The 25,621-nt window shown below is 42.8% G+C and overlaps 1 protein-coding gene across 4 annotated transcripts in view; it reads left to right on the forward strand.

Moving 5' to 3' along the window:
- The first annotated feature begins 882 nt into the window (after positions 1-882).
- Positions 883-25,621, forward strand: part of VIT (vitrin) — a 62,590-nt gene continuing 37,851 nt past the window's right edge. The window contains exons 1-4 of one of the 4 annotated variants that reach the window (XM_009686646.2): positions 883-1,212; positions 20,682-20,751; positions 22,916-22,981; positions 23,984-24,140. In XM_009686646.2, the coding sequence (XP_009684941.1) occupies positions 20,721-20,751; positions 22,916-22,981; positions 23,984-24,140 (254 nt within the window). In that variant the 5' untranslated portion in view covers positions 883-1,212; positions 20,682-20,720. Of the gene's footprint in view, positions 1,213-20,681; positions 20,752-22,915; positions 22,982-23,968; positions 24,141-25,621 lie in introns of all 4 variants that reach the window. The other 3 variants (XM_009686645.2, XM_009686649.2, XM_009686647.2) reach the window with 3 other exon arrangements.

Genomic DNA, 25,621 nt, shown 5'->3' on the forward strand with positions numbered 1-25,621 from the left:
TAGATCACAAGTAGCCAGGAACTGCATGTGCTTTCACTGTGTCTTTTGAAGTCCCTCTCCTGCACTTATTTTAGATTTTTATATGTAAACCTTAGCCAACAATAAACTTAGATAAAACAGTGTCTGTTCAATCATATAAGCTATCTGGACATTTCAGAAGGCTTAGGGGGAACTGCAGGTTATTGTCCACATTCCAGTATATATAATCTGTTCTGTGATAATCCTGCAAATGCTGCATTCTTGATTATCTCAGTGCAATGTTATTCTTCAGGCTACCAGAGTTTTTTAGGGTGGCAATCCATATACAGATACTTGATCAGACCAGTCATTCTGTCTATCTCGTTGGGCTAGGCCACACTGAGTGAATGCTGGTTCAAAGGGGTTTGAAAGCCTTTTTATTAAATTTCCACACCCTCATACGAAAGAAAGGCATGCTAGTGCTCATTTCATACTTTTCCTTCTTTGTGGTTAGACCCAACTACCCTTTACTCATAAAGACCCTGCTCTGCCACTAATCCTCTGACTCCAGCGTTAACTGTTTAGGGAATGAGATGCTATTCATGTGAGTAAAGGCATCGCAGTCTGCTTCTTCAAAAGTTAATCTTATTCTTTAAAACTGACTCACACCTGACTAATCTGGTGTTTGCAATCTTTAGAGCTACTTAGTTTAGTCCAGGCTACTAGTTGCAGTCCTTGTACTGCGACGCTGAACTGCGGCAGGGAACTGAAAAAACTGAGCCAGAACATCAGGCAAGGGAAGCTTCACTTTCCAAAAGAGAAAAACCTGACAAATCTGACAGGCTGGTGCAAAAGGAGCATAGAAATCCCTACCAAAAAAATATGTGGGAGGGAACGTATATTTAAAATAGGACCGCCTAATTCAGCTGCTAAATGGATGTAAGGAGCTCTGTATGTCTGTGTGTGAGGGAGGGAGGGAGAGAGAGAGAGAGAGAGACAGAGGGAGAGAGAGACAGCAAGAGAGAGAGGGAGAGAGAGGGAGTAACGTGCCTTGCAGGGAGCTGGGAGCTTGATGGGAATGTTTGATTAGCTCCTCTCGGAAAGGGAGAAGGTGTCCAGGCCTCCCCTTCGCTGCCTGCCTCTGATTCTCTAGAATAATGTTGACTGGAGTTTGTGGCACAGAAAAACTTGGAAAAATTAGCACTTTGATACTGGGTGGAGACGAGGAATAAAAAGTTACACACCTCAAGCAAGGTAATTCTGATGTCGTTTCTCTATTATATTTATTCCTCGGGGAGAGGGGGGAGTTGCTTTTCGGTACGTTGATAGTAGTTAAATGTTTTCCCTGCTAAGAGACTGTAGAGACTTACTTTTTTGCCTAACAGTCAGCTGTATGCATGGGATCAAAGACCTGAGAAGATGAAGACATCGATGCAGAATGAAACTACTTTAAGTTATACGGATTTTCTAAATTATTTATAAAAGCATTAAACCCCCTACCGTTAAAGTGGACACACACACTCACTGTCTGCACAGCAAGGGCTTAACTGTTTCATAAATAATGATGACTATTATTCACAGATCAGTAGACATATATAGGCTAACGGTTCAAGTAAAATGTGTAATAGGTAGTGTGACTTGTTCCCTAGAATTAAAATGCTGTTACTTCCATGACTTTTTCTTCGCCTCTTTGATCGATAAGTATGTATGAGTTGTAACATTAGTGACACTGGGGAACACTGTTCTCTGAGATACAGAATGGAAAACAGTTACTATTCCAGTTCTTTACGTATAAACTTATATATATGTATATACAGTGTGAACTTTCCTGCTGGATGGATAGATACGCATGTATAAACAGTAGAGCAGCCTAGCATCTGTATATCCTTTTGTGTTGAGTGCTTGTTTTGCTGATGAGGCTCCAAAAATGAATAGCATTGTCGAGCCTGCCACAGCCATTCAGGTCTCTGCAGAGATTGGATTCTTGATAAGGCTCTCTAAAATGCAATTTATGTTAGACTAGTACAAACATGAACCAAATGCCCCAAGCAAACTTTTCACAGAGAGACTTCTGAAGACGCTGGCTGATATTTTGCTCCTACAGTTTGTGGGAACTACGCCTCACCCGGAGCAAAAAAGGAATTACAGATTATAGAAGCAGATCTTCTTCCTTAGAGCACACTTCTTTTCTTCTAACTCCTCCAAAATTTAAATAAATCACCAAAAATAAGCAAACACACGTACAGAAAAAGCAACTTTAGATGTCTTTTAAAATACATTTGACTGAGAACAGCAATAGTCATAGGTGGTTATAGCTTGAATTTTACCATATTTAAAAACACCTTGCATGTGACTGTGTTCAAAGAGCATGGACCTTTATCTTCTTCTATATCTGCAGCACCACATTTAGACTTTATTCAGTTCATCACTTGAATTAAAGTGTAAGACTGTAAGACTGATCTCTTTAAGTCACTCAAACAGAGCTCAGACAAAACTAACTGCATGACACATGCACATTACTTTCTTTATATTAAATTAGTATCTCATTTTAAACAAACTTATTTTACTTGCATTTTTTAATCTAATGCTTCAAGCTGCTGAAGTTGTTCTCACTGAGGTGACAGGAAACACGTTCTGTCTTTCTGTTATTCCAGGCATAAGCAATATTTTAAAAAGCAAACCCTTAGTGTCCTGCCAATATAGTATTGCTTTGTGGTTTTACCCGTAATAGGAATTTTATGCTCTTAGCTTGCTAAGATTGCTTTATATGAGATGCTTCTTTCATGGTCAGTGGCAGTATTCTTACACAAAACCTGACGCTGCCATTTGAGCTGGCTTCTCTGAGTGATACCATGAAGGAAACCAGGTTTTCTCATTCTTGGGATGCAAGAAGAAGACCCCATATGGATTCTCTGGTGTCTAATAATTAATGAATTCCTACTGAAGTCTTTCCTTTAGTGTGGACATTAACAAGGTGTTCCCCCTTCACCCAGCTGCTTGCTTTCACTGAAGTAGCGGGAGATTAATTTTAACATTCTCTTCTGTAAAATTTGATTGAATTTGAATATTTCTAAAGGGGATCTCCCACAGATACAGTGCAAATACAGAAGCTTGGGGGAAAAGGCTAATTAATTTACATGATAGAATATAATTATTTATTACTTCTGCCCGTTGCTTTTTGGAAAACCTCATTGCTAAAAATAAACGTGAAGTTTGTATAGCAGTGACGTTAAGGACTAGATTGTAGCTGGTCTTCCTGCAGAATTTTTATTTTTTTTCCTTTTCACCCCGGGGCCACAAATACAGCTCCAGAAAGAAAAGATGGCCCAATAGCTTAACGTCCTAACTCAAGGATATTCACATTCAAGTTTCTGCTCTACCAAAAGCCTCCTAAATGATAGGCAAGTCACTTAGGGCACCCAGCTGAACTGAGCAACAAAATTGATAGCTCAGTTTGCTGCCGGCAAAATTGAGACTGCATTCCACCTCTGATGTCTCGAGGCTAAACGTGTAGGAAAAAATGTTGAGGCACTCATAGTCGTGAATTCCCCAAGCACATTGACTGGAACGGGTAAGTGCTGGATCAATGAGGCACTGGTTGGCCTATGGTGATCATTGGTGGGGAGGTATTATATTTTCTGGTCAAATGGCGCAAAGTAATAGTGCTGGGCTTCCTGAGTGCCCTGGGAAATGTTTTGGCCTCCTAAAGCTCCGAGCCCACCATAACTCCTCAGGCATGCTGCAGTGCCAGCTGAGGTTTAAAACCCACATTCAGAGCTTAAAAACTAAAATTCTGCATTAGTAGGTAGGAACAGGTGGTACCTCATGCATACCTTTCCTTCTGAAATCCCATCTCTGTGGCATCTGCCAGTAATACAGGTCTCATTGATCTATGGTGGAAAGCAGAAACTATGAAGCAAATTGTACACTTTAAAGTTATGATGTAAAAGGAAATGCAAAACTAAAGGTCTTTTAGAAGAGAAAAAAAGAATACTGATAGTACGTATTGTGCATAAAGCCGCAGAATATGCAGCTAAAGTAATGACAATTCCACCCTCCTCACCCTCCTTCCTCCTTTCACGCATGTTGGGTAGCTATAATAAGGCCAGATTCATGGAGACCGGCAGGTGCTTAAGACCTCCTTAAGCAGTTAAATACTTTTTTGAACTTGCCTGTGGCACAAGGAGTCCTATTGTTCATAAGCGCTCCTCCTCGCCTTGGGTAAATGTGATAGAATTCAGCTAGCGTTAGGGACAATGTATTCACTGTTCTGGTCCCAATTGTTACAAAGAGACTATAATTATCACTCTTCTAATGACCAACCAAGCAAGATAACAACAGTTTTTCTCCTGTGTTTAGAAAACAATGTCTTGCTACAAATTTATGGTTCATTCGCCTGTAAAAGAGCCTCTCCAGCAGTCTTGGAGCAGATGCCATTCTCTTGCATCCCGATTCCTTTGCTTATTGCGCATTTCACACTTGGAAAACTTGAGTGAATGCTGCCCAGGCAGCGCAGCCTCCCAGTGTCACGGAAGAGGGTCAGAGCGGTGCAGAAGTTCCCAGAAAATCTGTAGCCATTTAGGTTGTCTCTACGTTAGCGAATTAAACGTGCCTGGGAGCATTCCCAGGCACTCTGGCTCACAGCAGCCTGCATCATGCTTTAAACTCTCTCAGCCTCACACTAAAGTGCACATAAACCGTGGCAGATAAAGGGAACCCCTGGAATTTTCTAAGCCCTCACCCTTCCTGGGGAGCTGACAGGAAAAGTCCTAGATTAGCCAGAAATGTTCCTGGTCTAACAGTGTCGATGACCCCAGTCCTGTGCCTGCAAACACTCCTGGCCACTGTTTAATTTATTAGCGCAGCCTGAGCCCTGGACTCCAACACAGACGATTCACCCTCTACAGGTTCCCGTCTCCTCTCCCTCCCTTTCATCACCCTGCAGCGGCTGTGGAAGGGAGCAGTAAAACCACCTCTTACAGGCTCCTTACAAAACCCTGTAGAAAGGAAACTGCGGCCGTGAAGGGACATGCTGCAGCGAAGACAAGAGCATTTATTACTGATGGGATTTTCTCCAGTGCTGTGGCCCACAGGATGAGTGGGGGAGACTATTGAACCTAGGTAGGCTCTTAGGGAGTCTATGGGGGCAGCTATACTCACCAGTTGACTGCAGTGTGCATGGACGTCGCCAGACTAGCTTCGCCCTTGCTAAGGCTAGGACGTGTCAGGAGTGGGCAGGCACGCCAGCATGGCGATCGTGGGTCAGCTACCCGCATTCAGAAGGGTAGTTATAACCTCCTCTGCTGTATTCAAATCATCAAGGTTTAAGCAGTTCTTAGTCTGGCAAGTCTTACTGTCATGCCTGAACCAGCTTTTTAGCATCCATTAAGTCCATTCCAATTTTCGCTTTGTCTTCAGAGCTTATGAAGAGTTCAATGGCCCATTAAGAGCGCTACTGATGTCAGTTGTCCTTGATGTATCTCATTCCACAGGACATCTCACAGATACAAATACAAAAAATATTTTTGAGATTAACTGCATCTGCAGTCTGTTTTTCTGCCTGTCACCTTATTAAATAGCTTTGTAAATGTAACACAGCAGTCAACAGTCTCTCAGCAAGCAGCTGTTTTCATATGAAAAAAATGCATAATTGCCAAATGACAGTTTTATATGAGCCAAAATTTCTGGAAAAATTCTGAACGACTTTGTGTATCTTCTTGCAATTCTTTAATGTTCCCTCTAGGATGTATTGGGGATTTCCGGTACCTCCAGGCTTGTACATAAAACTGTGGAAATTTTTACCCTCTCCAAAACTGCTTGTTTACAGGAAAATGTGAATGCAACCACCTCTGTCTGTACCTCTCAGTCTCTCTGCCAGGTTCTTTTAAGGATTCAGAAGGCTTCATTCTTTGTATTTTCGCCAAATACGTAGTTTACCCTTGAGTCCATAGAACAAGAGTGAGGCATACAGGAATACTGGCAATGGCAGTGTGTATCCTGGCCCTGGTCACCTCCAGTGAGTCAGAGTTACGAAAGGGTAATGGATCCATGACTCCTGGGGCTATTTTCATACCTACCAGCCAGCTGAGGATGATGGGAGCCCATCTGTCTCACTTTGGTGGGAGCCCCTCTTTTTCACTTTTCTCATAATGAATCTGCAGGACTCCAGCATTTTGTTCTCCTGGGCTTGGTGGAAGAAGTGTCTGGGTATGAAGGGTGTGAAGAAGGAGAGGTTGTTTGGATATTAGGGAAATGAGAGGAAGATGAGGGAGAGAAAAGGTTACAGAAATTCAGATATCGCATATGCACCCATGAATCTGCATGAATTTAAATGGGCATCTGCCATTTTCCGCAAGCATAGGGTAAGAATGGAGGGCCATGATCAGACAGATCCTCTTTCATCCTGCTTGGGGGACAGTTGTTGGGCACCTCAAAATATGTGGTAATTCAGGATGTAATGTCTCAAACTTCCGTAGTATACATCTTATATTCTTTATATTCTCAGGTGAAATTTGTGTGTAGGAAAAAATACGTGAGTGAGTAACTCTAATAAGTAGAAGCTCATCTGGATATTTCTTAAAGCCAGAGTTCAGAACAAACTCTCTGACATGGAAGTGGATTATGCAGTGTTGAACTCTGTGGGTTTAGTTTTGTTTTTGAAAGAGAACTTTGACCACAAGTTACAAGTTCCTGCTCTGTGATTGCCTTGCACAGGACATCATCTTGCCTTAATACAAGGTGTAGGGCACCTGCCTCCCTGTGGCCGTGCATAATAAGCCCTTGAGGAGTAGGACTTATCTCCTACCTAGAAGAAGGAGAGAGGACAAGCTTCCTATCCCAAAGCTATCTCTGGAGAGGACAGCAGAGAAACATCCAACTTATCTACAGGAGTATGGTTAGACTTAGCCTAAGGATTAAGATTAGACTAAGGACTAGACTTTGCCATTCTCTATGAGGAGAATGGGAAAGTAGAGAGGTAGTGAGTGGCCATAGCAGTCCCTCATGACCCAGAGCAGTTGGACATGAAGGCCACCTCCAGCAGGAGAGCCACAGACCTGCCTTTTGTACCTGGATGCTTCACAGTAGCCCATACATCTCCTCTGAGCATCCACGTGGCACCTTTTTATGCCAATCTCATGCCTAAGGAACGGGGGAGCCTGGGCAGGCCACTAAGCTGGCAAGGCATGGGCAAGGGAGGCCACTTGCAAGGCCTCAGCCGCGGATTTGGGCAGCCTGACCCGAGGCAGCTGATCCAGCAAGAGGGCAAAGGATTTGCAGGTCATGAGACCAGCAGAGAAATGCTAGATGATGACTGAGGATCGGAAGGCAGTTTAGGGTTGTTTTTTTCTTTTTCTGATTTGCCTTTCGTGGCAGGAATTGGCCTTTTTCTGCACTTTTTCACAGACTATGATAACAGCTAATTCTGAATAAGCACTTAGCAGATGGTCTGAGGTGGATTCAAGGCCTGAAACAGCAAGGCAGAGAAAGCGGGTGGCCTTAAGCGCTGCTCCCTTGTATCAGTGTACGGACATCAATGCCCACTTAACAGTTTTTATTTTAACTGCCGTGGAAACCCAGACCAGAGTGTGGTATGTGCTTGTGCCCTCCATCTTCTTCTGAGCACTCTGCTCCGGATCACACCTCCAGATCACATCCAGATCTCATCAGCTGGGCACCCGGGTGTCCTCGAGGGTTTTCAAGTGGTCCTAGTAAGCAAGGCTACCTATCGCTACATAACTTTTGACGGGAATGTGCCTGATTTGAGCTGTCTACTCCAAGCAAAGGCTGATCTTTGTGTATTCACACACTCTGACTGAGCAGTCCTGGTCCTAGTGAGCACTGTGTTATATACAACTATTTTCTCTTCAAATTTTGGTTTCCCAGGTGGGCAACAGACTGCTGGTAACGGGGCTGACTTTCAGGGTTAAGCCCTCTCCAGCAGCTACACATGTTCTTTGACAAGAGACGTCGTAAGGTTGTTGCTTGGCTACATGGAGGTTTTCAGGAGAGGCCTGAACGAATAATAGTTTTTATTCTGCTTTGGAACCAAGGACGATTGTGATTAGCAATGATACTCATCCTTGCTCAGTCTCATATGTGAACCATTGGTAATATTTTTTTTCCTGAAAGAAAGCCAGAAAAAGGTATCAGGGGGGATCTGAGAGAGTGAGAGAGAGAGATTCCCAATTAGGACTAATGCAATTAGTCAGGAGGAAATATTATTTTTGAAATTTAAGGACATTTACAAACTATATTAGGGGGAAAATGTTCAACAGCGTGAGGAGCATGGTGCTATCATTTTAAGAGAGAACTATAAAGCAAAAGTGAAATTATTTCCTCAACTTTGTTCAACCGGCTTGAGGCACAGAAGCAGATTGCAGCTTAGCTTTTCAAAATGCTTTCTACAGTTTCCCCTGATACTTCCTCTTTTGCTGAAGATATTTTGAGTAAGATTACAGCATCATTACTGGATGTTTCATTTCATTAATGAATTTTACCACTTACAGTCTTATTTCAAGCCAGTGTCACATACCAGGATAGCTCCAGATATTTTATTAAAATGTTTATCTTTTCTGAATCCTTATCCAACCAGTCTTTGGCCTTGGCATGAGGCATGAGTAGTGATACTGACTGCAGGAATCGCTCAATTGATAAACTTTCCTTTTTCTTTTTTTCTGTGGGATGTTGTATAAACTTACTAGCATGCTTAAGGATCAGTTTTGCTTTTGTACCACCTGTATAACTCACTTCTAAAATAAAGGGATACGTGTAGCTTTAATAAGCAGAGCAAAAACATCCTAAAGTTTCTCTGAATTTCTGCTTCTAAGTTTTTGCAGAAAAAGGTTTTAAGCCGTGTTTGAACACGTTAGAAAAATTCATAAAACCATCCTCAGGGCGACCTGCAGTTTCTTCAGTGCCTTTAACACAAATTCTTCGCTTTCAGACCAAATACCTACCTTCAGGGGAATTCTGGCTCACTACAGTAATTCTTAGTTTGCAGTCAGCACAATAGCATGGGTATTCAGTGCTTTTTTTATTGGACATCTAACCTCAGAAAGCATGTATTATACTTTAAAAAGCCAGTTTGACTCACTAGGACTGGGTGCTTTTGTTGAAAATAGAAAATGGTGCATTTTCTAAAAAGTAGAAGAAGTAGCAACACGAATCTTAAACACCACACCCAGCACACAGCCCTAAGGCACTGCTGAAGATACTTGCAGTTCCCTTATGCAAGTATCCCTTACTCTTTGCCCTCAGTTTCTGGGGAAAGTGGCTGTGCCAGGGATGCACAGGGATGCAGCCTGGGGCCTGACTGATGTTTAAGTAGAACTAGTTATATTAGAAAAGGGAAAGAGAGATTCCTCAACAGCACGATTGCACTGGGCAAGCCCCAGTGTGCACAGGGAGTCTGGGCTCCGTGAGGGCAGAGCAGGAGACTGGGGCAGGGGTGGGAGGCAACCAGAGCAGTCGTGGGAGGAAGGACGGACAGAGGTAGTTGGCTGGACAGGGCTTCACAGGTTTGACTAACGGAGACTTCCAGAGAGCCATAAAAGCTGCCCCTTGAAAGGAAGTAAATTAATGTATACTTCATTAACAGGAAGGTGACCTATATTGATCCTGGATCCGGTCATCTGGATGTTCCCAATTACATTTTCTCTGTTAAGTGGGTGGCATGCTCTAAGTGTATTTCTTCCTTTGCTGGAAGGGGCAGGTCACACTTTAGCATAATTGATGGTTGTCTCTGTGAAACAGAGGAGAAAGTATAACCACTGCAGTTTTATTTAGGCCCTGACAAAGCTCTGGCAAAATAAATCATACTACAGTTTTAAATAAATTACCTTCTTCTGAAAGAGTTCCAAGGAAAGCAGAGGTCCTGATTCATCACTGTTACTTCAGCATTGTGTTGGTTTAATTTCAGGGCATCTCAAGGGTATAAAATAAGCAGCGCATACTTGCTTGGGTGTTTATGTTTGTCCCTAAATTGCTGGGTATAGCATCTCTTCATTATTACTACCTGAGCGGAGCCCTTTTGGACTAAATTCTTTTTGCAAGTCTACATACAGCTATCTCTTAAAGCAGCTCTAAAAAACAGACTCAGGTGCCCAAAGTACAACTTGGAGGGAATTTAGATCACTAAATTCAAGTATACAATCCATAAGGAGCAGTCCTAGCTGCCTAGGCACTGAGGCTCTGTCTGATCTTGTCAATATTTCAGACCTCTACACACTTGCTTAGTGTTGTCACCTTCTTTCCAGAGATATTTGTGTCACTTCTGGCAGGAGGAAGGACACCTGGAATTGGCAAGTTAGGGGCCAGATCCAGCATGAGCAATTCGGGCACCACGTTACGTTGTGATACACATCTCACTTCAGTGACTTCACAGGCACCCGGTGAGAGGTACTGGGTACCAGCAGTCCAGCTCACCCTCTTCTGAGATAAGTACCTCATGGAGCAGAGCAGGCACCTTTTAAAACAGGATATGGCAGCCTCCCCAGTCAAGGCTTTTCACGTAAGAGGCAGGTGGTGAAAACCCTTGATCAGGAAGAACAGGGTTCAGGACTGTCCTCAGCGTCAGAGAATTTGAACCTACATTTCTTTCATGGCCAAAAAGGTCCCTCATCATCAGGCTCCGGGGCACCTCGGGAGGTTGGGATATGCCCCATTCTCTCTGATGAAGCAGGATCTCAGTGCAACCAGGAATGCCAGAAATGGGATCAGAAAGAAAGCAACTGAGAAGGAGCCTGACCCTCGCCTGGGAGCAGAGCAGGACAAGAGTTTGTGGCTCTGGTCCCAGAGGAGGCATGCATTTCACTGCAGCTGGGCAAAAAACAGAGATAGTCCAGGGGGAGGAAGGTCCCCGCACCTTATGTCCTCCTGCTCCCCCCGATCTGAATGGCCAAACCATGGGCCTGCAGCAAGGCACCTTTTGCATCTTCCCAGCCATTATAATACTAACCACACAGTGGTCTAACTTCAGCAGAGAGAGGAGAGCCCAGGCATCCTCAGTAGCCTGGTGGATAGCACCTTCTTTCTCAAAAAATCTCTTAAATCTCTTCACTCTGAACAGGACCTATAAGCCCCACTCTAGAGGTGAGGTCTCCGCTCACTACAGCATCCTGCTGACAGTGAACACTGCTGACAGGAGACAGGTCAGTTGTAACCAGGGTCATCTGGAAACGCTGGGACTTCTCTATGGACTGGGACAAGCTCTAAACTGATGTCAAATAAGACTGAGTTATAACAGAGGCACTGATCTCCCAGTGCATGGGTCTCCAGAATTGGGTAGCAAGGGTCTTTCAGGCCCCACAGGGAAACTTCTTATATTTTAGGTGTTTGGGGACAAGCAGTACTAAAAAGAGGATGAACTCAATTGCTGTAAGGGATATGAGGCCTACATCCATTTTAGGCAGATCGTGGACCACCCAGCAGGCTAAACAGCCCAATCTGAGTATAGTTACTGCACACTGACAACAGTAAGCTCAGCCAGTCGGTTGCATTTCTTTGAGAAATAGAGCCAACAGGTACCTCTGTATAGCAGTATAGTGGAAAACATCACTTGCCCCAGGAACAGAGCAGTGTTCGAGCCCATAGTTAACATCTCTGAAGCAAAACCTAAATGCCAAGCTGGAGTGACAGTGATTGCCACCCCTGCTGTAGACTGGGTGATTATTTGCAGCAGTGAGGACCACTGTGGTCCAGAGTGAGGGATTCCTGCAGCCAGATAAAGTAGGTAATGCAGAGCCCATAGCTACTGCTTGGTTGGTAAATGCTTTTTATTCAAAATGACTAGCTCTGCTTGTAATCCTACTTCTAGCTATGTATTTTATGCAAGGACTCTTTAAGGCGAAAACACAAGTTGTCCCTAGGCTCAGAACCTCATTTAGTAGTGAGTGTTCCTTTTATTAAGTACACAATTGCCTAACTTGTAATGCCTAATATTTCATACAACTCCTCTACCACAGTGGTGGGACCTGCAGCCACAAAACCATGTGTTTCCCTGTCAACTTTCCTTCTGAGGCACTAGAGGATTAGGCAAAAGGCATCATCGTGCTCCAAGTCTCGTTACAGGCTCCAGGAAGCCTTTTTGATTTTGAGTCCTAGCTCACCCTAGGCCACACTTCCAGCTCACTCCTAGTCTGAAGATGCACGTGTGTCCAAACAGGGGACAGGCTTTCAGACAAAGCTCTTCCTTTTGGCATTTTCATTTCCTGCTGTCTGTTCAAGATGTCCTGTTTGCAACCACTGCACAGACTCCTCCAAAAGCTGAGGGAGGCTGAAGATGTATGCACAATCAGCCCCTGATATAGGAACAGTCTTGAGTGTCTTATTGACACTTTCCATAAAACAGTGAGAGAAAAAATAATGTCTTTTCTTATCTTTGATATGATATGATATGGTATGTCCTATCCTAGCAGATGGTGCTAGTACAGATATTAACTTTCTCTTGCTTAAATTATACCACCCACCTTGCAATTTCCTTTATATATGAAAGAACGTAGTTGAGCTTCCACCCACCTTTTTCATTGCAGAAGGTGATGAGGTCTGTGGTATTTTTTCTAACTCAGACCAGCCCCCAAAAAAGTCCAGCATCCTATGCAAATAAGCTTCACCCTTGCAAAACAGCATCTTGGGTGTTTCTTATCTTCTGAGAGCCAGTGACCTGGCCTGGGAAACATACAGGGCAACCTAGGTCTCTGAAATGAAATATAGTTATCAATCAAGTCTGCTTTCCTGGTTCAACAGGACTCATTGACTGCCTTTTTAGAATAAACATCCACTAGGATTCTTGTTTTTATGTATAGTCTGTCAGAGCAACGCAATGCACTAAGTACACATCATTCCTTCCCTCTAGGAAGAAAGGAGGTGAGAATAAATCATATGTGGCAGGTATTAGACATATTACCTAGTGCACACCAAAAATGGACAGCTATAACACTGTTGAGCATGGTTTAAGAATCACAGGAACAGAATATGAGCATGAAACGAAGAAAGAGAGAAATACTTAAAAAAGAAACAAAAGAAAAAAAATCTAAAATATTTTATTCAGAAGGTGATGATCACCTCTTGTTTATTCAAACCAGTTTGCTCACACCTACACCAAACCCTCTTGATTTTCCTGTAAGGAGCTCATTCCACTCATCCCACAATGTTTAAAGATAGTATTGTTAACTCCAAGCTACTTGCTCAAATAGCTTTCAAACAAAATCCACTTCTATTTTTTTATGGCGTAACTGCTGCTGCTGTATTATGACTTCTTGAGAAGGAGAACAAAGAGAGCCCACAAATTAATTTCTGCAGCATAGAAGATTACAGGAAATAAACTGCTTACTCTTGCAGAGACAAAACACATGACATGAACAAAGAGTTTCTGTTTGCACATGTAACGGACAGTGATGCCTTAACCAGAATTCAAGGACTTAAAACCTGAATTTTCATTTAGAAATGTATAGCTTGCCATACAGTGACAATTTATACAGATTTAAACAATCTGCTTGTTTGTAGAAGTTTTTTTTTTCTTTCATGTAGCAGCTCTCTCAGAGAGCTTTATCAAAGCCAAGCTACTAATAAAAGGCCAGTATAAAAATATGACTTCATATGTTGGAAGACTGGTTTGCCAACTGCTTTTCTTCCCTAACATTCAAACCTTTTCAAATACCTGCGTTAAGGAAAAAGTAAGCAACCTTCTTTCGAACAGAAATTTGATTTTAAAAGGTAAGATAGGACCTATGCTGAAAAGCATTGAAGGAGGTGCTTCAAACTGGGATTTGAGCACATGTTAATGTAATGCATATTCTTTGTTATTTTCCTGGAAAGGGGTAACATCTATTATGGAAGTCCGAAGGATACAGACGAGAAAATTTACTCAGACAAACGAAGATCCAGCAAACAGTTTAGATGATTTAAAACAGAACGATCACTAGTTATCAGTACTGACTAGGACTGCAAACGCCGCATTAGTGGAAATCTGACAAGGATAACTGGCGTTACCACTCGCTTTATGAAGAGTGCCAAATGCAAGCCAAATATGAGGGAAAGAAAAGGAAGATGCCAGTGAATTGGGGTTTCCCAAGGATCATCCAGATCATCCATTTTCCTGGTTTGCTAGTGAGACTCAAACTCAAAAGTCTCCCTAGGGTCTCGGAGCTGTGAATGAAAGAAGTCGCAGAAACTGGACAAATCGAACAAGAACAGGGCAGTGGGCGTGGGCATTAGATACCCTTTTTTTTTTTTTCTTCAATTTTATGTGACAGGAATTGCATGAGGCTGGAAAAATAAAAGCATGGAAAATCTAACTTGCCACCAGAGGCAACGTAGCTTGGTGGGTTAGAGGCCAGGCTCAGACTCAGGATAACTGGTCCCTTTCCCAGCTCTGCTGCTGCCTCACTTCATGTTTTTAGGCCTATTACTTTCTTTTCCCTTTGCAGGATGCAAAAGAGAAAATGAAGAATGAGCCACCCATAATAAATAACAGCTACTTAAAACAGTTGTGAGGGGGGAGCTGGGCCAAGTTTACTGAGAGACCTGCATTTCTCTGTGGCCACTGGGCTGCGTGCCCAGTCGCAGTAGGGGGACCCACGAAGGAGCAGGTTCCTCACCCCCACCTGGGACTGGTCCCCTGCTACAGGCACGGGATCGGGCTGCTGGAGGGCTGGAGTACAGTAGGTCTACAGGTCTTACAGGTCTACAGTAACTAAAAGGCTACAGACTCTGGTCACCAGGAGGTTTCTGCAGTAAGACAAGCTAATATGAGGAACATATGATCCAGGACGGTTGGAGGAAGGTACTTTTTGGCTTCACTTTCTGTCAGCAAGAACTAATAAAAACACGCTTCACTCAGGAAAGACTCTTAGAACATGCTCAACATGAAAGCTGTTGAACTGGGATAACTCTTGCTATTAATCAGCCACTGGTATATTTGACTGCTCTCCTGCTTTTTCAAAATGTCCCAAATGCGTTTTCCTAGACAGAAGCTAGATGAGTAGGGAACAGCATGTTCCTGCACCACTTGTATAAAAAGCTTTCAGAAATGTCTGAAAAAGCTGTAGCAAATACATTGTTAGTAGTATATTATTAACAATATTGCTCATCATTATTATTATTATTAACAATATTTTAAATATATAATATTTTAAATGACTCTTTAGTCAGAGCTGAGAATATATAATACAGCAGTGGAGAAGAAAGGGTCACTGAGGTTACGCGTCATAGGCAGAAGAGAGGGATATAAACCCATGGAGGAAAGCCCATGTGAAATTCAGGTATAATTTACCAGAGCTGTACAGCTGCAGCAGAAGCACTCTCTCTTTTAAGTAAGGTTTCTCCTTTAGCATTAGTAATGTGGATTGCAGTGTGGACTGTTTTATGCATCCGTGTGGCCCCCTGCATCACATTTCTGAATGACGGGGGACTTAACTAGGTGTACTTAAATAACAGGGTGTCAGGAAAATAATTGCAGAAGGCTGAAGTGTAAACCCAAGTGGCCAACTGATGCTGTTTGCAGTAACGTCGATGGATGACTCTGTGATTAGGTATTTGTCAGTGAGGGATGAAATTACATATCAGACATATTTGAAAGATATGAGGTTGAATAATCTTTGGAACAGAAATAAGATCTTGGAGCAAAGCGGAGGGTCAACTTTAGACCTATATGAATTACACCCCACTTCACAAGAAAATGAAGAAAATTGGGGACTTTCTATGTATTTATTGGAATAAAACCAAACGATTTGATAACTTTGGTATATAAACCTCTGTCTTGCACATAAAGGTCAACAGTTTTATGCATGATGTGGTGAATTCATGTTTTCAGGAAAAAAATAGGGTAAAAAATGTAATCATAGTACTGAGATTTACAGTGGTAAAATAAAAGGTGAAATGTCAGAAAAACTCAAACTAGAGATTAACTCAACGTGCTTTCGTATAATGGGAATTATTTATCTGGTAAAATAACAAGGAGACAATAGCACAGCAGTATTTAATAGCAAAGTATTGTTCCTGACCTTATAAAGATAAAACATTTCAGAAGCTGTGATTGCATCTACATGGACTGAGGAGCCTGTAATATGCCTGGGTCCATTTGCAGGATCAGAGCCTTGGCTTCTGATCCCAGAAAAAAAGAAAAATAAAAATACTGTTTTATTCCAGGCTTTTGCACCCTTTACCTTTCCGAAGTAGCAGCTTTCATGCTACTACGCGGTATAGGGGATCTAATACAACCATATTTGAGGCACCCTAATTCAGGTAGCTCCCTAGTCTCTAAATGCGGTGAATACAAACAGACTTCCTACAACAGACAGTTTAGAGCATCTAAGCCAGGCGGTGTAAATCCTCCTGCCCTTTCTTCCATGTGACGACCTGAGAGCTGAAGGCCAGGACCTCTCTTGACGGTTTTGCCACCCTAGTTATGTCACAGAGTGTGTGTGCGCTTTCCTGGCATACCAGTGCCTAATGTAGGCGTTAATGTAGTGGCAAAAATAAGTTTCTTTACTGTTAAAATTTATTTTCATCAAGACACTAGTATGAACTTCAGTGGCAAAACTACTGGTCCACAATTGGATGCTTTCAAGTGTAGCTATGACAATAAATCTGTTGAGTAAGTGTATTGTCTAAGTGCTTCTGTTAATTTTCCTATTGAAAGAATATTTGTTTTTGCAGGCAGTGGTGTCTACTTACTCAAGTCTTGTGCCACCTGAGAGGCCTTACATTTGAACTCCTCTTAGATTGTTCAGCTTCTTTCCACAGGAAATTCACAGTGTCTTAGGAAAAAATAGTTCCTATTGCCTTGAGAAGCAATGCCACCAGCAGACAAGGGAGAGATTGTGATTGCAACCAAGTCTCAGGCAGTGTTGCCTCAGCGCAGTGCAATGCCCCGGGGGACCGTGGAGCCTCAGGGACGGCAACTTCTGGCCTGTAGGGACGGGAGAACTTTTGGGACAGCAGGGCCTCGGGGATGGCAGTGTTTTAGGAAAGTCATGAGAATTTCTGTGCAACACTAATTGTACAGGTGGCTTATACTTTTGTCATACAGGAAAAATTAGGTAGCACTGGAATCTCTCCACAACGCACACAGCAATCCACCTATGAATAAACTTTTAGATATGTCCTTTACCATCCCAAACCTTTTTTGCACTAGTAAAACTAAAGATGACAACAGTACCAAGCCAATTTGTCAGGACAAATTCCTCCAAACCTTATGACTTTAAACAAAGATGCTACCAGTGATTTTGCTTGCTGTAGATTTCGGGGATGCTCATATTAAGATGCCTTTTCCAAAGCCCAAGTCAATAGCAATACAGCCTTTAGCGGTATTTGATGGCTCAGCAAATGATCAGCAACTCTCATAATCTGCCTCATCCTTTTACTGGGATTGATCTGAAAGGACAGTAGGTGTTTTGGAAGTGAGAACCATCATTGCCTGAGGAATATGGTCTACTTTTTGATATATTTGAAGATTTCAATGACTTGGCGATGGGCTGAGGCATGTAAGTGAAGAGCACCTGAGCTAGGAGGGAAACTTTGGTCTGGGACTCGCTGTTGTTGCTATTTCCTTTGAGAGCTTCACTCTGGAAATACACTGCAGTAAATAATTCGGTGTTTTTTTCTTCTAGGAGGTAGGACAGATTTTTTAATGCAAAGAACAACAGCAGCTACAGCAAAACATTACCACGCAACTGCTATTGCTGCTATGATTTGTACAGCTTGGGCCTACCTGTGACTATATTATCCATTATTTTGCAGAAAGCCATACTCAGGGGGTTAAACAGCCTCTCAGGCTCCCCCAGAACTCAGTGCTGGGTCTTCAGAGCAACTTCTCTTGCCCTCAGGAATCCCCGATGCTGGAAATCTGGAAGAAAGTCTGGAGAAAGGAAGACTTTCCCTTGGTCAAGGAGAATCGAGTTAGAGATCATTTAGGCAAACTTGACACCTACAAGAAGGCCATGGGGCCTGATGGGATGCATCTGCGAGTGCTGAGGAAGCTGGCAGACATCATTGCTAGGCCACTCTCCATCATCTTTGAAAGGACATGGAGATCAGGAGAGGTGCCTGAGGACTGGAAGAAAGCCAATGTCACTCCAGGCTTCAAAAAAGGCAAGGAGGAGGACCCAGGGAACTACAGACCAGTTAACCTCGCTTCGATCCCTAGAATGATGGTGGAACAGCTCATCCTGGAGGCCATCTCTAAGCATGTGGGGGACAAAGTGATCAGGAGTAGTCAGCATGCCTTCACCAAGGGGTGACAGCCTTCTATGACAGAATTCTATGATATGACAGCCTTCTATGATAGAATGACTGGCTGGGTAGGTGAGGGGAGAGCAGTGGATGTTGTCTACCTGGACTTCAGCAAGGCTTTTGACACTGTCTCCCATCACATCCTCCTAGGTAAACTCAGGAAGTGTGGGTTGGATGAGCGGACAGTGAGGTGGATTGAGAACTGGCTGGATGGCAGAGCCCAGAGGGTTGTGGTCAGTGGTGCAGAGTCTAGTTGGATGCCTGTAGCTGGCAATGACCCCCGGGGTCAGTACTGGGTCCAGTCTTGTTCAATGTATTCATCGATGACCTGGAAGAAGGGACAGAGTGCACCCTCAGCAAATTTGCTGATGATACTAAACTGGGAGGAGTGGCTGACACACCAGAAGGCTGTGCTGCCACTCAGGGGGAGCTGGTGAGGCTGGAGAAATGGTCAAAGAGGAACCTCAAGAAGTTGAACAAAGGCAAGCGCAGGGTCCTGCACCTTGGGAGGAATAACCCCAGGCACCAGGACAGGCTGCGGGGCTGATCTGTTGGAAAGCAGCTCTGCAGAGAAGGACCTGGGAGTCCTGGTGGACAGCAAGTTGAGCATGAGGCAGCAATGTGCCCTTGTGGCCGAGAAGGCCAATGGTATCCTGGGCTGCATTAAGAAGTGTTGCCAGCAGGTGGAGGGAGGTGAGCCCTGGTGAGGCCTCATCCAGAGTACTGTGTCCGGTTCTGGGCTCCTCAGTACAAGAGTGACACTGAGCTACTGGAGAGAGTCCAGTGGAGGGCTACAAAGATGATTAGGGGACTGGAGCATCTCTTGTATGAGGAAAGGTTGAGAGAGGTGGGACTGTCCAGCCTGGAGAAGAGAAGATTGAGAGGGGATCTGATCAATGTGTACAAGTATCTGAAGGGAGGGTGTCAAGGGGATGGGGCCAGACTCTTCTCAGTGGTGCCCAGTGATAGGATGAGAGGTAATGGGCACAAACTGAAACACAGGAAGTTCTGTTTGAACATGAGGAAAAACTTCTTGACTGTGAGGGTGACGGAGCACTGGAACCAGAGGGTTGCCCAGAGAGGTCGTGGGGTCTCCTTCTTGGAGATATTCAGCAGCTGTCTGGACACAATCTGGGGCAATGTGCTCTAGGTGACCCTGCTTGAGCAGGGGAGTTGGACTAGAAGATCTCCAGAGGTCCCTTCTAACCTCAACCATTCTGTGATTCTGCGATTCTATTGCTTTCAGTTTTGGCAGCATAGCAGGAAGATTGTTTTAATAAGACTGTTAGGGACAGATGTAATAAGAAAGAACCATTATGAAGTGCTATTGTTAGTGTGCTATGGTCCTGGCATTTTAACTTCTCTGATCACAGTATAGAAGCAGAAATCAGAGGTGCAGCTGGCCTATATAAAAAGGATTATAAATTTTATAGATATAGAGCTAGCTGAACTCAGTGTAGAGTCTAGCATACCATTTTAGTCATCCTCACTGAAGAAACATGTGGCTTACTAGAAGATGAAGAGCAGTTAAAATAAAAAATGTGTAAACATTGTATGTGAAGACAGATTGCAGAAATTTTTTCTTTTCCATATCTATCTTGTCATTCTAAATTTCCTTTTTGGGATGGATGAAGGATAGGTTCTGAATACAAGCATCTCTGAGTTTAATCTGCCACTTCCATGTTGTCCAAGAGCAAGATAACATCTTCTTCCTGGTCATTTCCAGCTTTAACATTCTGTACGTTTTCGTCTTTGATAAAAAGCTAACTTTGACCCTGTTTTAACATGGTCACAAAGGCTTCCACCCCTTTCCTCTGTCTTCATCTTTCTGTTGGACCCGCTGTCCCAAATTAGGAACAAGTTGTCCTGCCTCCTAACTACCCTAGAAAAAATGTTATCTAGATGTTCTGGCAGAAAGCATCCTCTTCATCTCAGACACACACACACTCACATGCACACACACACATCCTCAGGAAAGGAAAGAAACCAGTCATATGCCTCACAGTTGATGCCATGATTGCAAGATACTGTGTGCAACCTGCTTAATGATGGAGCGGACTTATGTTTCCTGTACCTTTATGAGATTTAATGATGTAGTATGAAGTATAGAGAAATACAATTCTGTGAATACACTTTAAAAGACAAGTGAATTAATTTGAGCAGCTTCAAGAGTGTGTCAGTATCTGTTATGTCCTCTGTCACCACTGGCTTCAAAAATAAGATCATGCAATGAAATCTTGGTTCTCCTGAGGTAAAAGGCAAAACGTGGAAAGAAGTAAAAATTAAACCATGGGATTATCATAGCCCAAACACTATCTACTCTAGTGACATCAGCTTCTCTAAAAAGCGCATGCAGCCTGCAAGAAGAGGATTCAGCACATGCGGACTGTGAAAGGTTGAAGAACAGTGCACAGTGCCTCTTGCCCCATGGTTCTAGTGCCAGCTCTTGTACCTCCGAATGCAGCCTGATATACTCTTCTTTTCCTTTTCAGAGTTCCTTACTGATACATCCAGACTTCGCTTTTCTCACCATGAAGACCTCAGTCATCGCCACCTTTTTTGGTAAGTACAGCTGATCTGCTACATTTATACTAGCTTGAGTAGAGCTAGTCCAAGGATTCCTGGAAAACAACAATATCATTTTAACATTATGAGTCTGCGTGCTTCAGACATTGCCAGTTTGGCTGAGAAACCTGTTGGGATGTTTCCTGCGCTGAAATCCGCTCCATAAAAGAAGATGCACATGGATTCCGTGCAACATGAACACATAGTTCAGATAACTGCATGAAAAACACTCTAAGGTGATCCAAAACTCTGGGAAGTGGGTTTGTATTCCATTGTCCTGGCTGATAGCGGCTGTTGGCTTCTTCTCTTCCTTTTGGGCTCCACAGCTGATGAAGCTTTCAATGGAAGGTGGAGTAAGCCTTGGCACAGAGCTTTTCAGAAACTGCATGCCTGAATGTCCTGGCATACTTGTCATATTTGCAATAGAAAATTTGCCTTAGAAACCCTATTAATTAGTTGGACAGATCTCTAAATATCTGACTAGCTGCATACAGTCTCTGTCAGATAGCACAGATGGGATTGAAAAGTGTCTGTATCTTAATGATTCCTCCAAAAGGAAAATCAGCTATTTCATGCTTTGGAAACATCCCTTCCCAGTTTTCCTGTGAGTCATGCAAGAATGCAAGGCTTTCCATGACCAAGGAGTGCCAAAGGAAAATGGCTGTAAATATGTCTTATTTTCTTTACCTTGGCAGTCAGACAGGATCTTGCTTCTTCAGGAAACATGTTGAGATTCCAGAATTTACATTTGATCTTACCTGAACAACCTGGTTGATTGCAATGAATCAAGCACGATTTCTTTGTATACTTTACTTACACATCTGCCTTTGACAGAGATACAGCCATCATGTAGCCTAGCTGTGCTGTCTGACTTTCATTGCAACATTCCCATGTCCAGCTGGCACCCTCAGAACTAGCAGAAGATCCATGTTTAGCTTCATAGCTATCCACATCGTTCTTCTCTCTTTGCTACAAAGGGCAAATTATTTTCTCCATATGAAATTATGCCCTAATATCGCATGCAGCTACTAGCACTTTGCACTTTCTTTTATGTTGGTTCTCTCTTTCTCTTTTTTTTTTCCTTAAACTAAAAGTTAACCTTGGTAACACAATTACAGCAATGACAAAAGGCCCCAATGCTGCATCTACACACCTTCACTTCAGATACTGTGAGACTGTTTTTTCTTTCAAGCAAGTTCTAAGAGTTATTAAGTTCTCAAACTCTCTGCAGTCAGTCTAGGGGGAGAAGAACATAAAAGAAATAAGACTGCTGTTGTCTTCAGTAAGATTAACCTGACAAGTCATCAGAGGATCAACCAACACATCACAGAGAGTTCTGATTCCCTCTGAAAGCTCAGACAAGGGAAAGGTCAATAGGAAGGTGAAAATGTTTGCAATGAGGCTATTGCCCATAATATATCTCTTATAAGATAAGCGCAGAGAGCTAAGAGTTTTTGTATGTCATACGCTTACCAAGTAAACCTGATAAGGTAAGCTTCATATAGAGAGAGACAGTGAGATATGTTTTAACATAACTGTGCTTTTCTCTCTTGCCATTAAAGTTTTCAAATCATAATTATGCTTACTGAAGGAAAACAGTGTCTTTGCTGAGACAGGATACTGGGGCGTGCCACACTGCACTCTCACACAGTCCACAATGCCATGTGGTACCCCATACCTGCTACCACCAGAGACCAATGAGTGAAATTTCACAGTGCACTATTAAAGGATAAACTCCTTGCAAAGGGTGTTAAGAAGGATCTTTCTCTCCATTACTTCCCAGCCGCTTTACGCACACAGCATGTTGCATATCTCTAATATCTCTGTCTCACTAACTATACAGTGCTTCCATTACTCAGGAAAATATCTGGGCCTTTCATGATTTTCTTGACCACGTGAACTCAACAGTGTGTTTTTGGACAGTGAGTTCCACAGATTAATGTGTGAGATGAATTGATCTTAAATCCCTTTGAAAAAACTCACCCACATTAGATACCATCTCGTCTGCAAAGTTCACTAACAAGCAGAAACCAGCTTAGAATATTTCCATTTCATTTCTTCATCCAGTTGAGTCAAACTTAGGAAATCCCATATATAGGAGCTTGTGGTGACTGATGCTGTTATCCACCATTTTCTTCATACTGTTTTTTCTTTGTTCTAGGTGTATTTCTTACATATACATATGCAGCTAAGGAAGCCACAAAGAAGACTAAAAAGGCTAAGCTATGTAAGTGGTCCCAGTAGTATGCTTGATTGTTTTCCTGCAGGCAAGCCGGGTGCAGAAAAAGTCCAAAGTTAAATTACATTTTGGTAACTCTTCACAAAGCTCTGTAGACACAGTGGGAACATATATTGACTAACACATGCTGTTAGTGAAGTCACATCACTGAGCAAAATGTGTACCAATGAACATGTGTGAGGAACATATTGTATGTTTCTCTACTAAAATGTTTCTCCATGGACCACCAGGAACCACAGCACCAAGGCTTTCAGAAAGAGGTAGACATAAATATGTGAATGAACCTGCTGTCACGTGAAACACGTGTAGTTAATTAGCATGCAAGAGGTGGCATATGTCCTATGCACAGAGTTGAATAATGTCTAGCTCTTCTCCCATAAAAACATTTCTATTTACAGATTATTTTGCTCTGTTAGTTAACATGCAAGCCTGCTGTGAGGTTTTGAATTCACACTTAGACCCCTTGCGCGAGTAAATTGTGCCCAGCAAATATTTTTAGAAATCAAGGGCAAGATAATGGGATGTGGCTGCAGCCTTGCCTTATAGATGGCACAGTGGTACATGACCATGGAGGGAGGCTTGGGAAGCATCCTGCCTTGTGCATGCACAGTAGTTCCCAGTCCCTACTCACAACTGCGTCTTCCCCTACTGCCTCCTTCCCGTATGTTAACCACAGTCCGAGTGAATAGATTACTTTATCTCCCCAGCAAAGTGTCATAATGGATTTTCCTTCAGAGAAACAAATATTCAAGGTCAGAAATGTCCACAGACTTGTTCAGTCCATCATTAGTTACAGTCACATCCCTCGGCATAGGGGTTGTGTGTTGTATGTAGATGCATGATACGTAAACATCTCTTGTATCCCCAAAGTATTTGTACAAATGTGTGAGAGGAGGGCATCCCTCACCCAGCTCACTCATTTCATGACAAGATCATTCAGCCGTGAAAACATACATTCAATCTGACTTTACAAAGATTTTGTACTCACAGATGTACCCCAGATCGACTGTGATGTCAAGGCAGGGAAGATAATCAATCCAGAATTTATTGCAAAATGCCCTCCTGGATGTCAAGACGTAAAATACCGTGTTTATGGCACAGACATTTATGCTTCTTTTTCCAGTGTGTGTAGTGCTGCAATTCACAGGTGAGTGAGTTTAAATGAGCAACATACTCAGATAGATTCATACTTTCAGTGTAGGGAGCCCTTGGTGTTTCAGATTGTTTAAAGTTGTGAATGCCTTGCAGGTTTGATTGCAGGCTGCTGTTCTGGTAGAAAACATATGAGAAAGACTGTGATATTATGGATCCAATCCTATAAAATGCTGTCAATCCTGCATTCCTATTGAGATAAGTCATGTTTAAAGGTGCTTTTCAACCTTAGGAGAAATGTCTTCAGATTTGCAGATCTCTCATCTATGCATAGCAAATGACTGTTATTGCACTACTATTATTTGAGTGGAAGAAGGGGATAGAGTTGTACTAATAAAGCTTCAGAAAAAAATAGACATATCACCAGTGATGAATATATGCAGCTCACATAGTTCCGGGATTGATTTTGGTTGCCCAGGTTTCAATTTAACCATCCTCAACATCAAATGCTGAGTAATAGGCTTTCTTTCACACCACGGGAGAGGATAATGGACAAGGAAATGCATAGTACACGTTTTGCAAAGTTTTGTTTACCATGTTAAAATGTGCAGAAATCTTTAATAGAGAATAACTTGGCAACAACAGTACGCAACACTTATAAGCAGGATGCAAAGACCATAAGATCCAACTGAAAATGCAGTAAGAACTCGTATAGTCTAACTGGCAACTTGAGTTCATTTTGAGAGCTATTGGAGTGCCTCTAGTTCTGTGAAATAGCTAGGATCTTGAGTAAACATGAATAGCCAAGACTCTGGGACTTGGTACTGTAAACAGTTCCCCTTAACAGCTGAAAAACAGTTTCCTTTAATAGTGTGTTAGGGAACTGCAGCAGCATCAACTGAGAAAGGAAAAGTGTTTTGCAAATCTTAGGTGACACCAGCAGTATCAGCTTCACTCCTCTCCTTCTCGTCTCAGTCCCGTCCTGTGAATTGCTCTAGCCATGTGATAACCTACTCCGGTATGACCTGATGAGACTACAGTGACGCTTTTAGTTGCTCTGGGAATCTCTCTGTAAATTGAGAAGAAGATGCAAAGCATTTAGTTTTCCTAACTAAAATTGTCTGGTATGTGTTCTTACTTGAACATGTAAGAAGATAAAACGTTTTGCTGTAAGGGGTAGTTATCACAAGGCAGCTGAGCTGTCCCTGCGTTGAGGACGACAGCCTAGCGGGAGACTGCATAGATGCAAATCGTGTTAGTAAGCCTTATCTCTCCGTTGCACACGGTGCAGATAGACATGTCTGTGTGTATACCGCTGCCATCTCCTGGCTGCAACCATATGTGCTCAGCTGTTTGCTATGGAAATGACTGTCAAGTGACTGGCCTACAGCAAGCCAATTCTTCCCTCAGATACTTGCACACATTGGAAATTGTTCGTATGCCTCTGCTATCGTAACTTGCCCCAAGTTACGACCTTCATTCAAAATACTGACAGTGAATATCCATAGCTCAAATGCTGGCTGCCTGTGTTTTCGG

This window comes from Struthio camelus, chromosome 3 (assembly GCF_040807025.1).
Source record: "Struthio camelus isolate bStrCam1 chromosome 3, bStrCam1.hap1, whole genome shotgun sequence".
Taxonomy (NCBI): domain Eukaryota; kingdom Metazoa; phylum Chordata; class Aves; order Struthioniformes; family Struthionidae; genus Struthio; species Struthio camelus.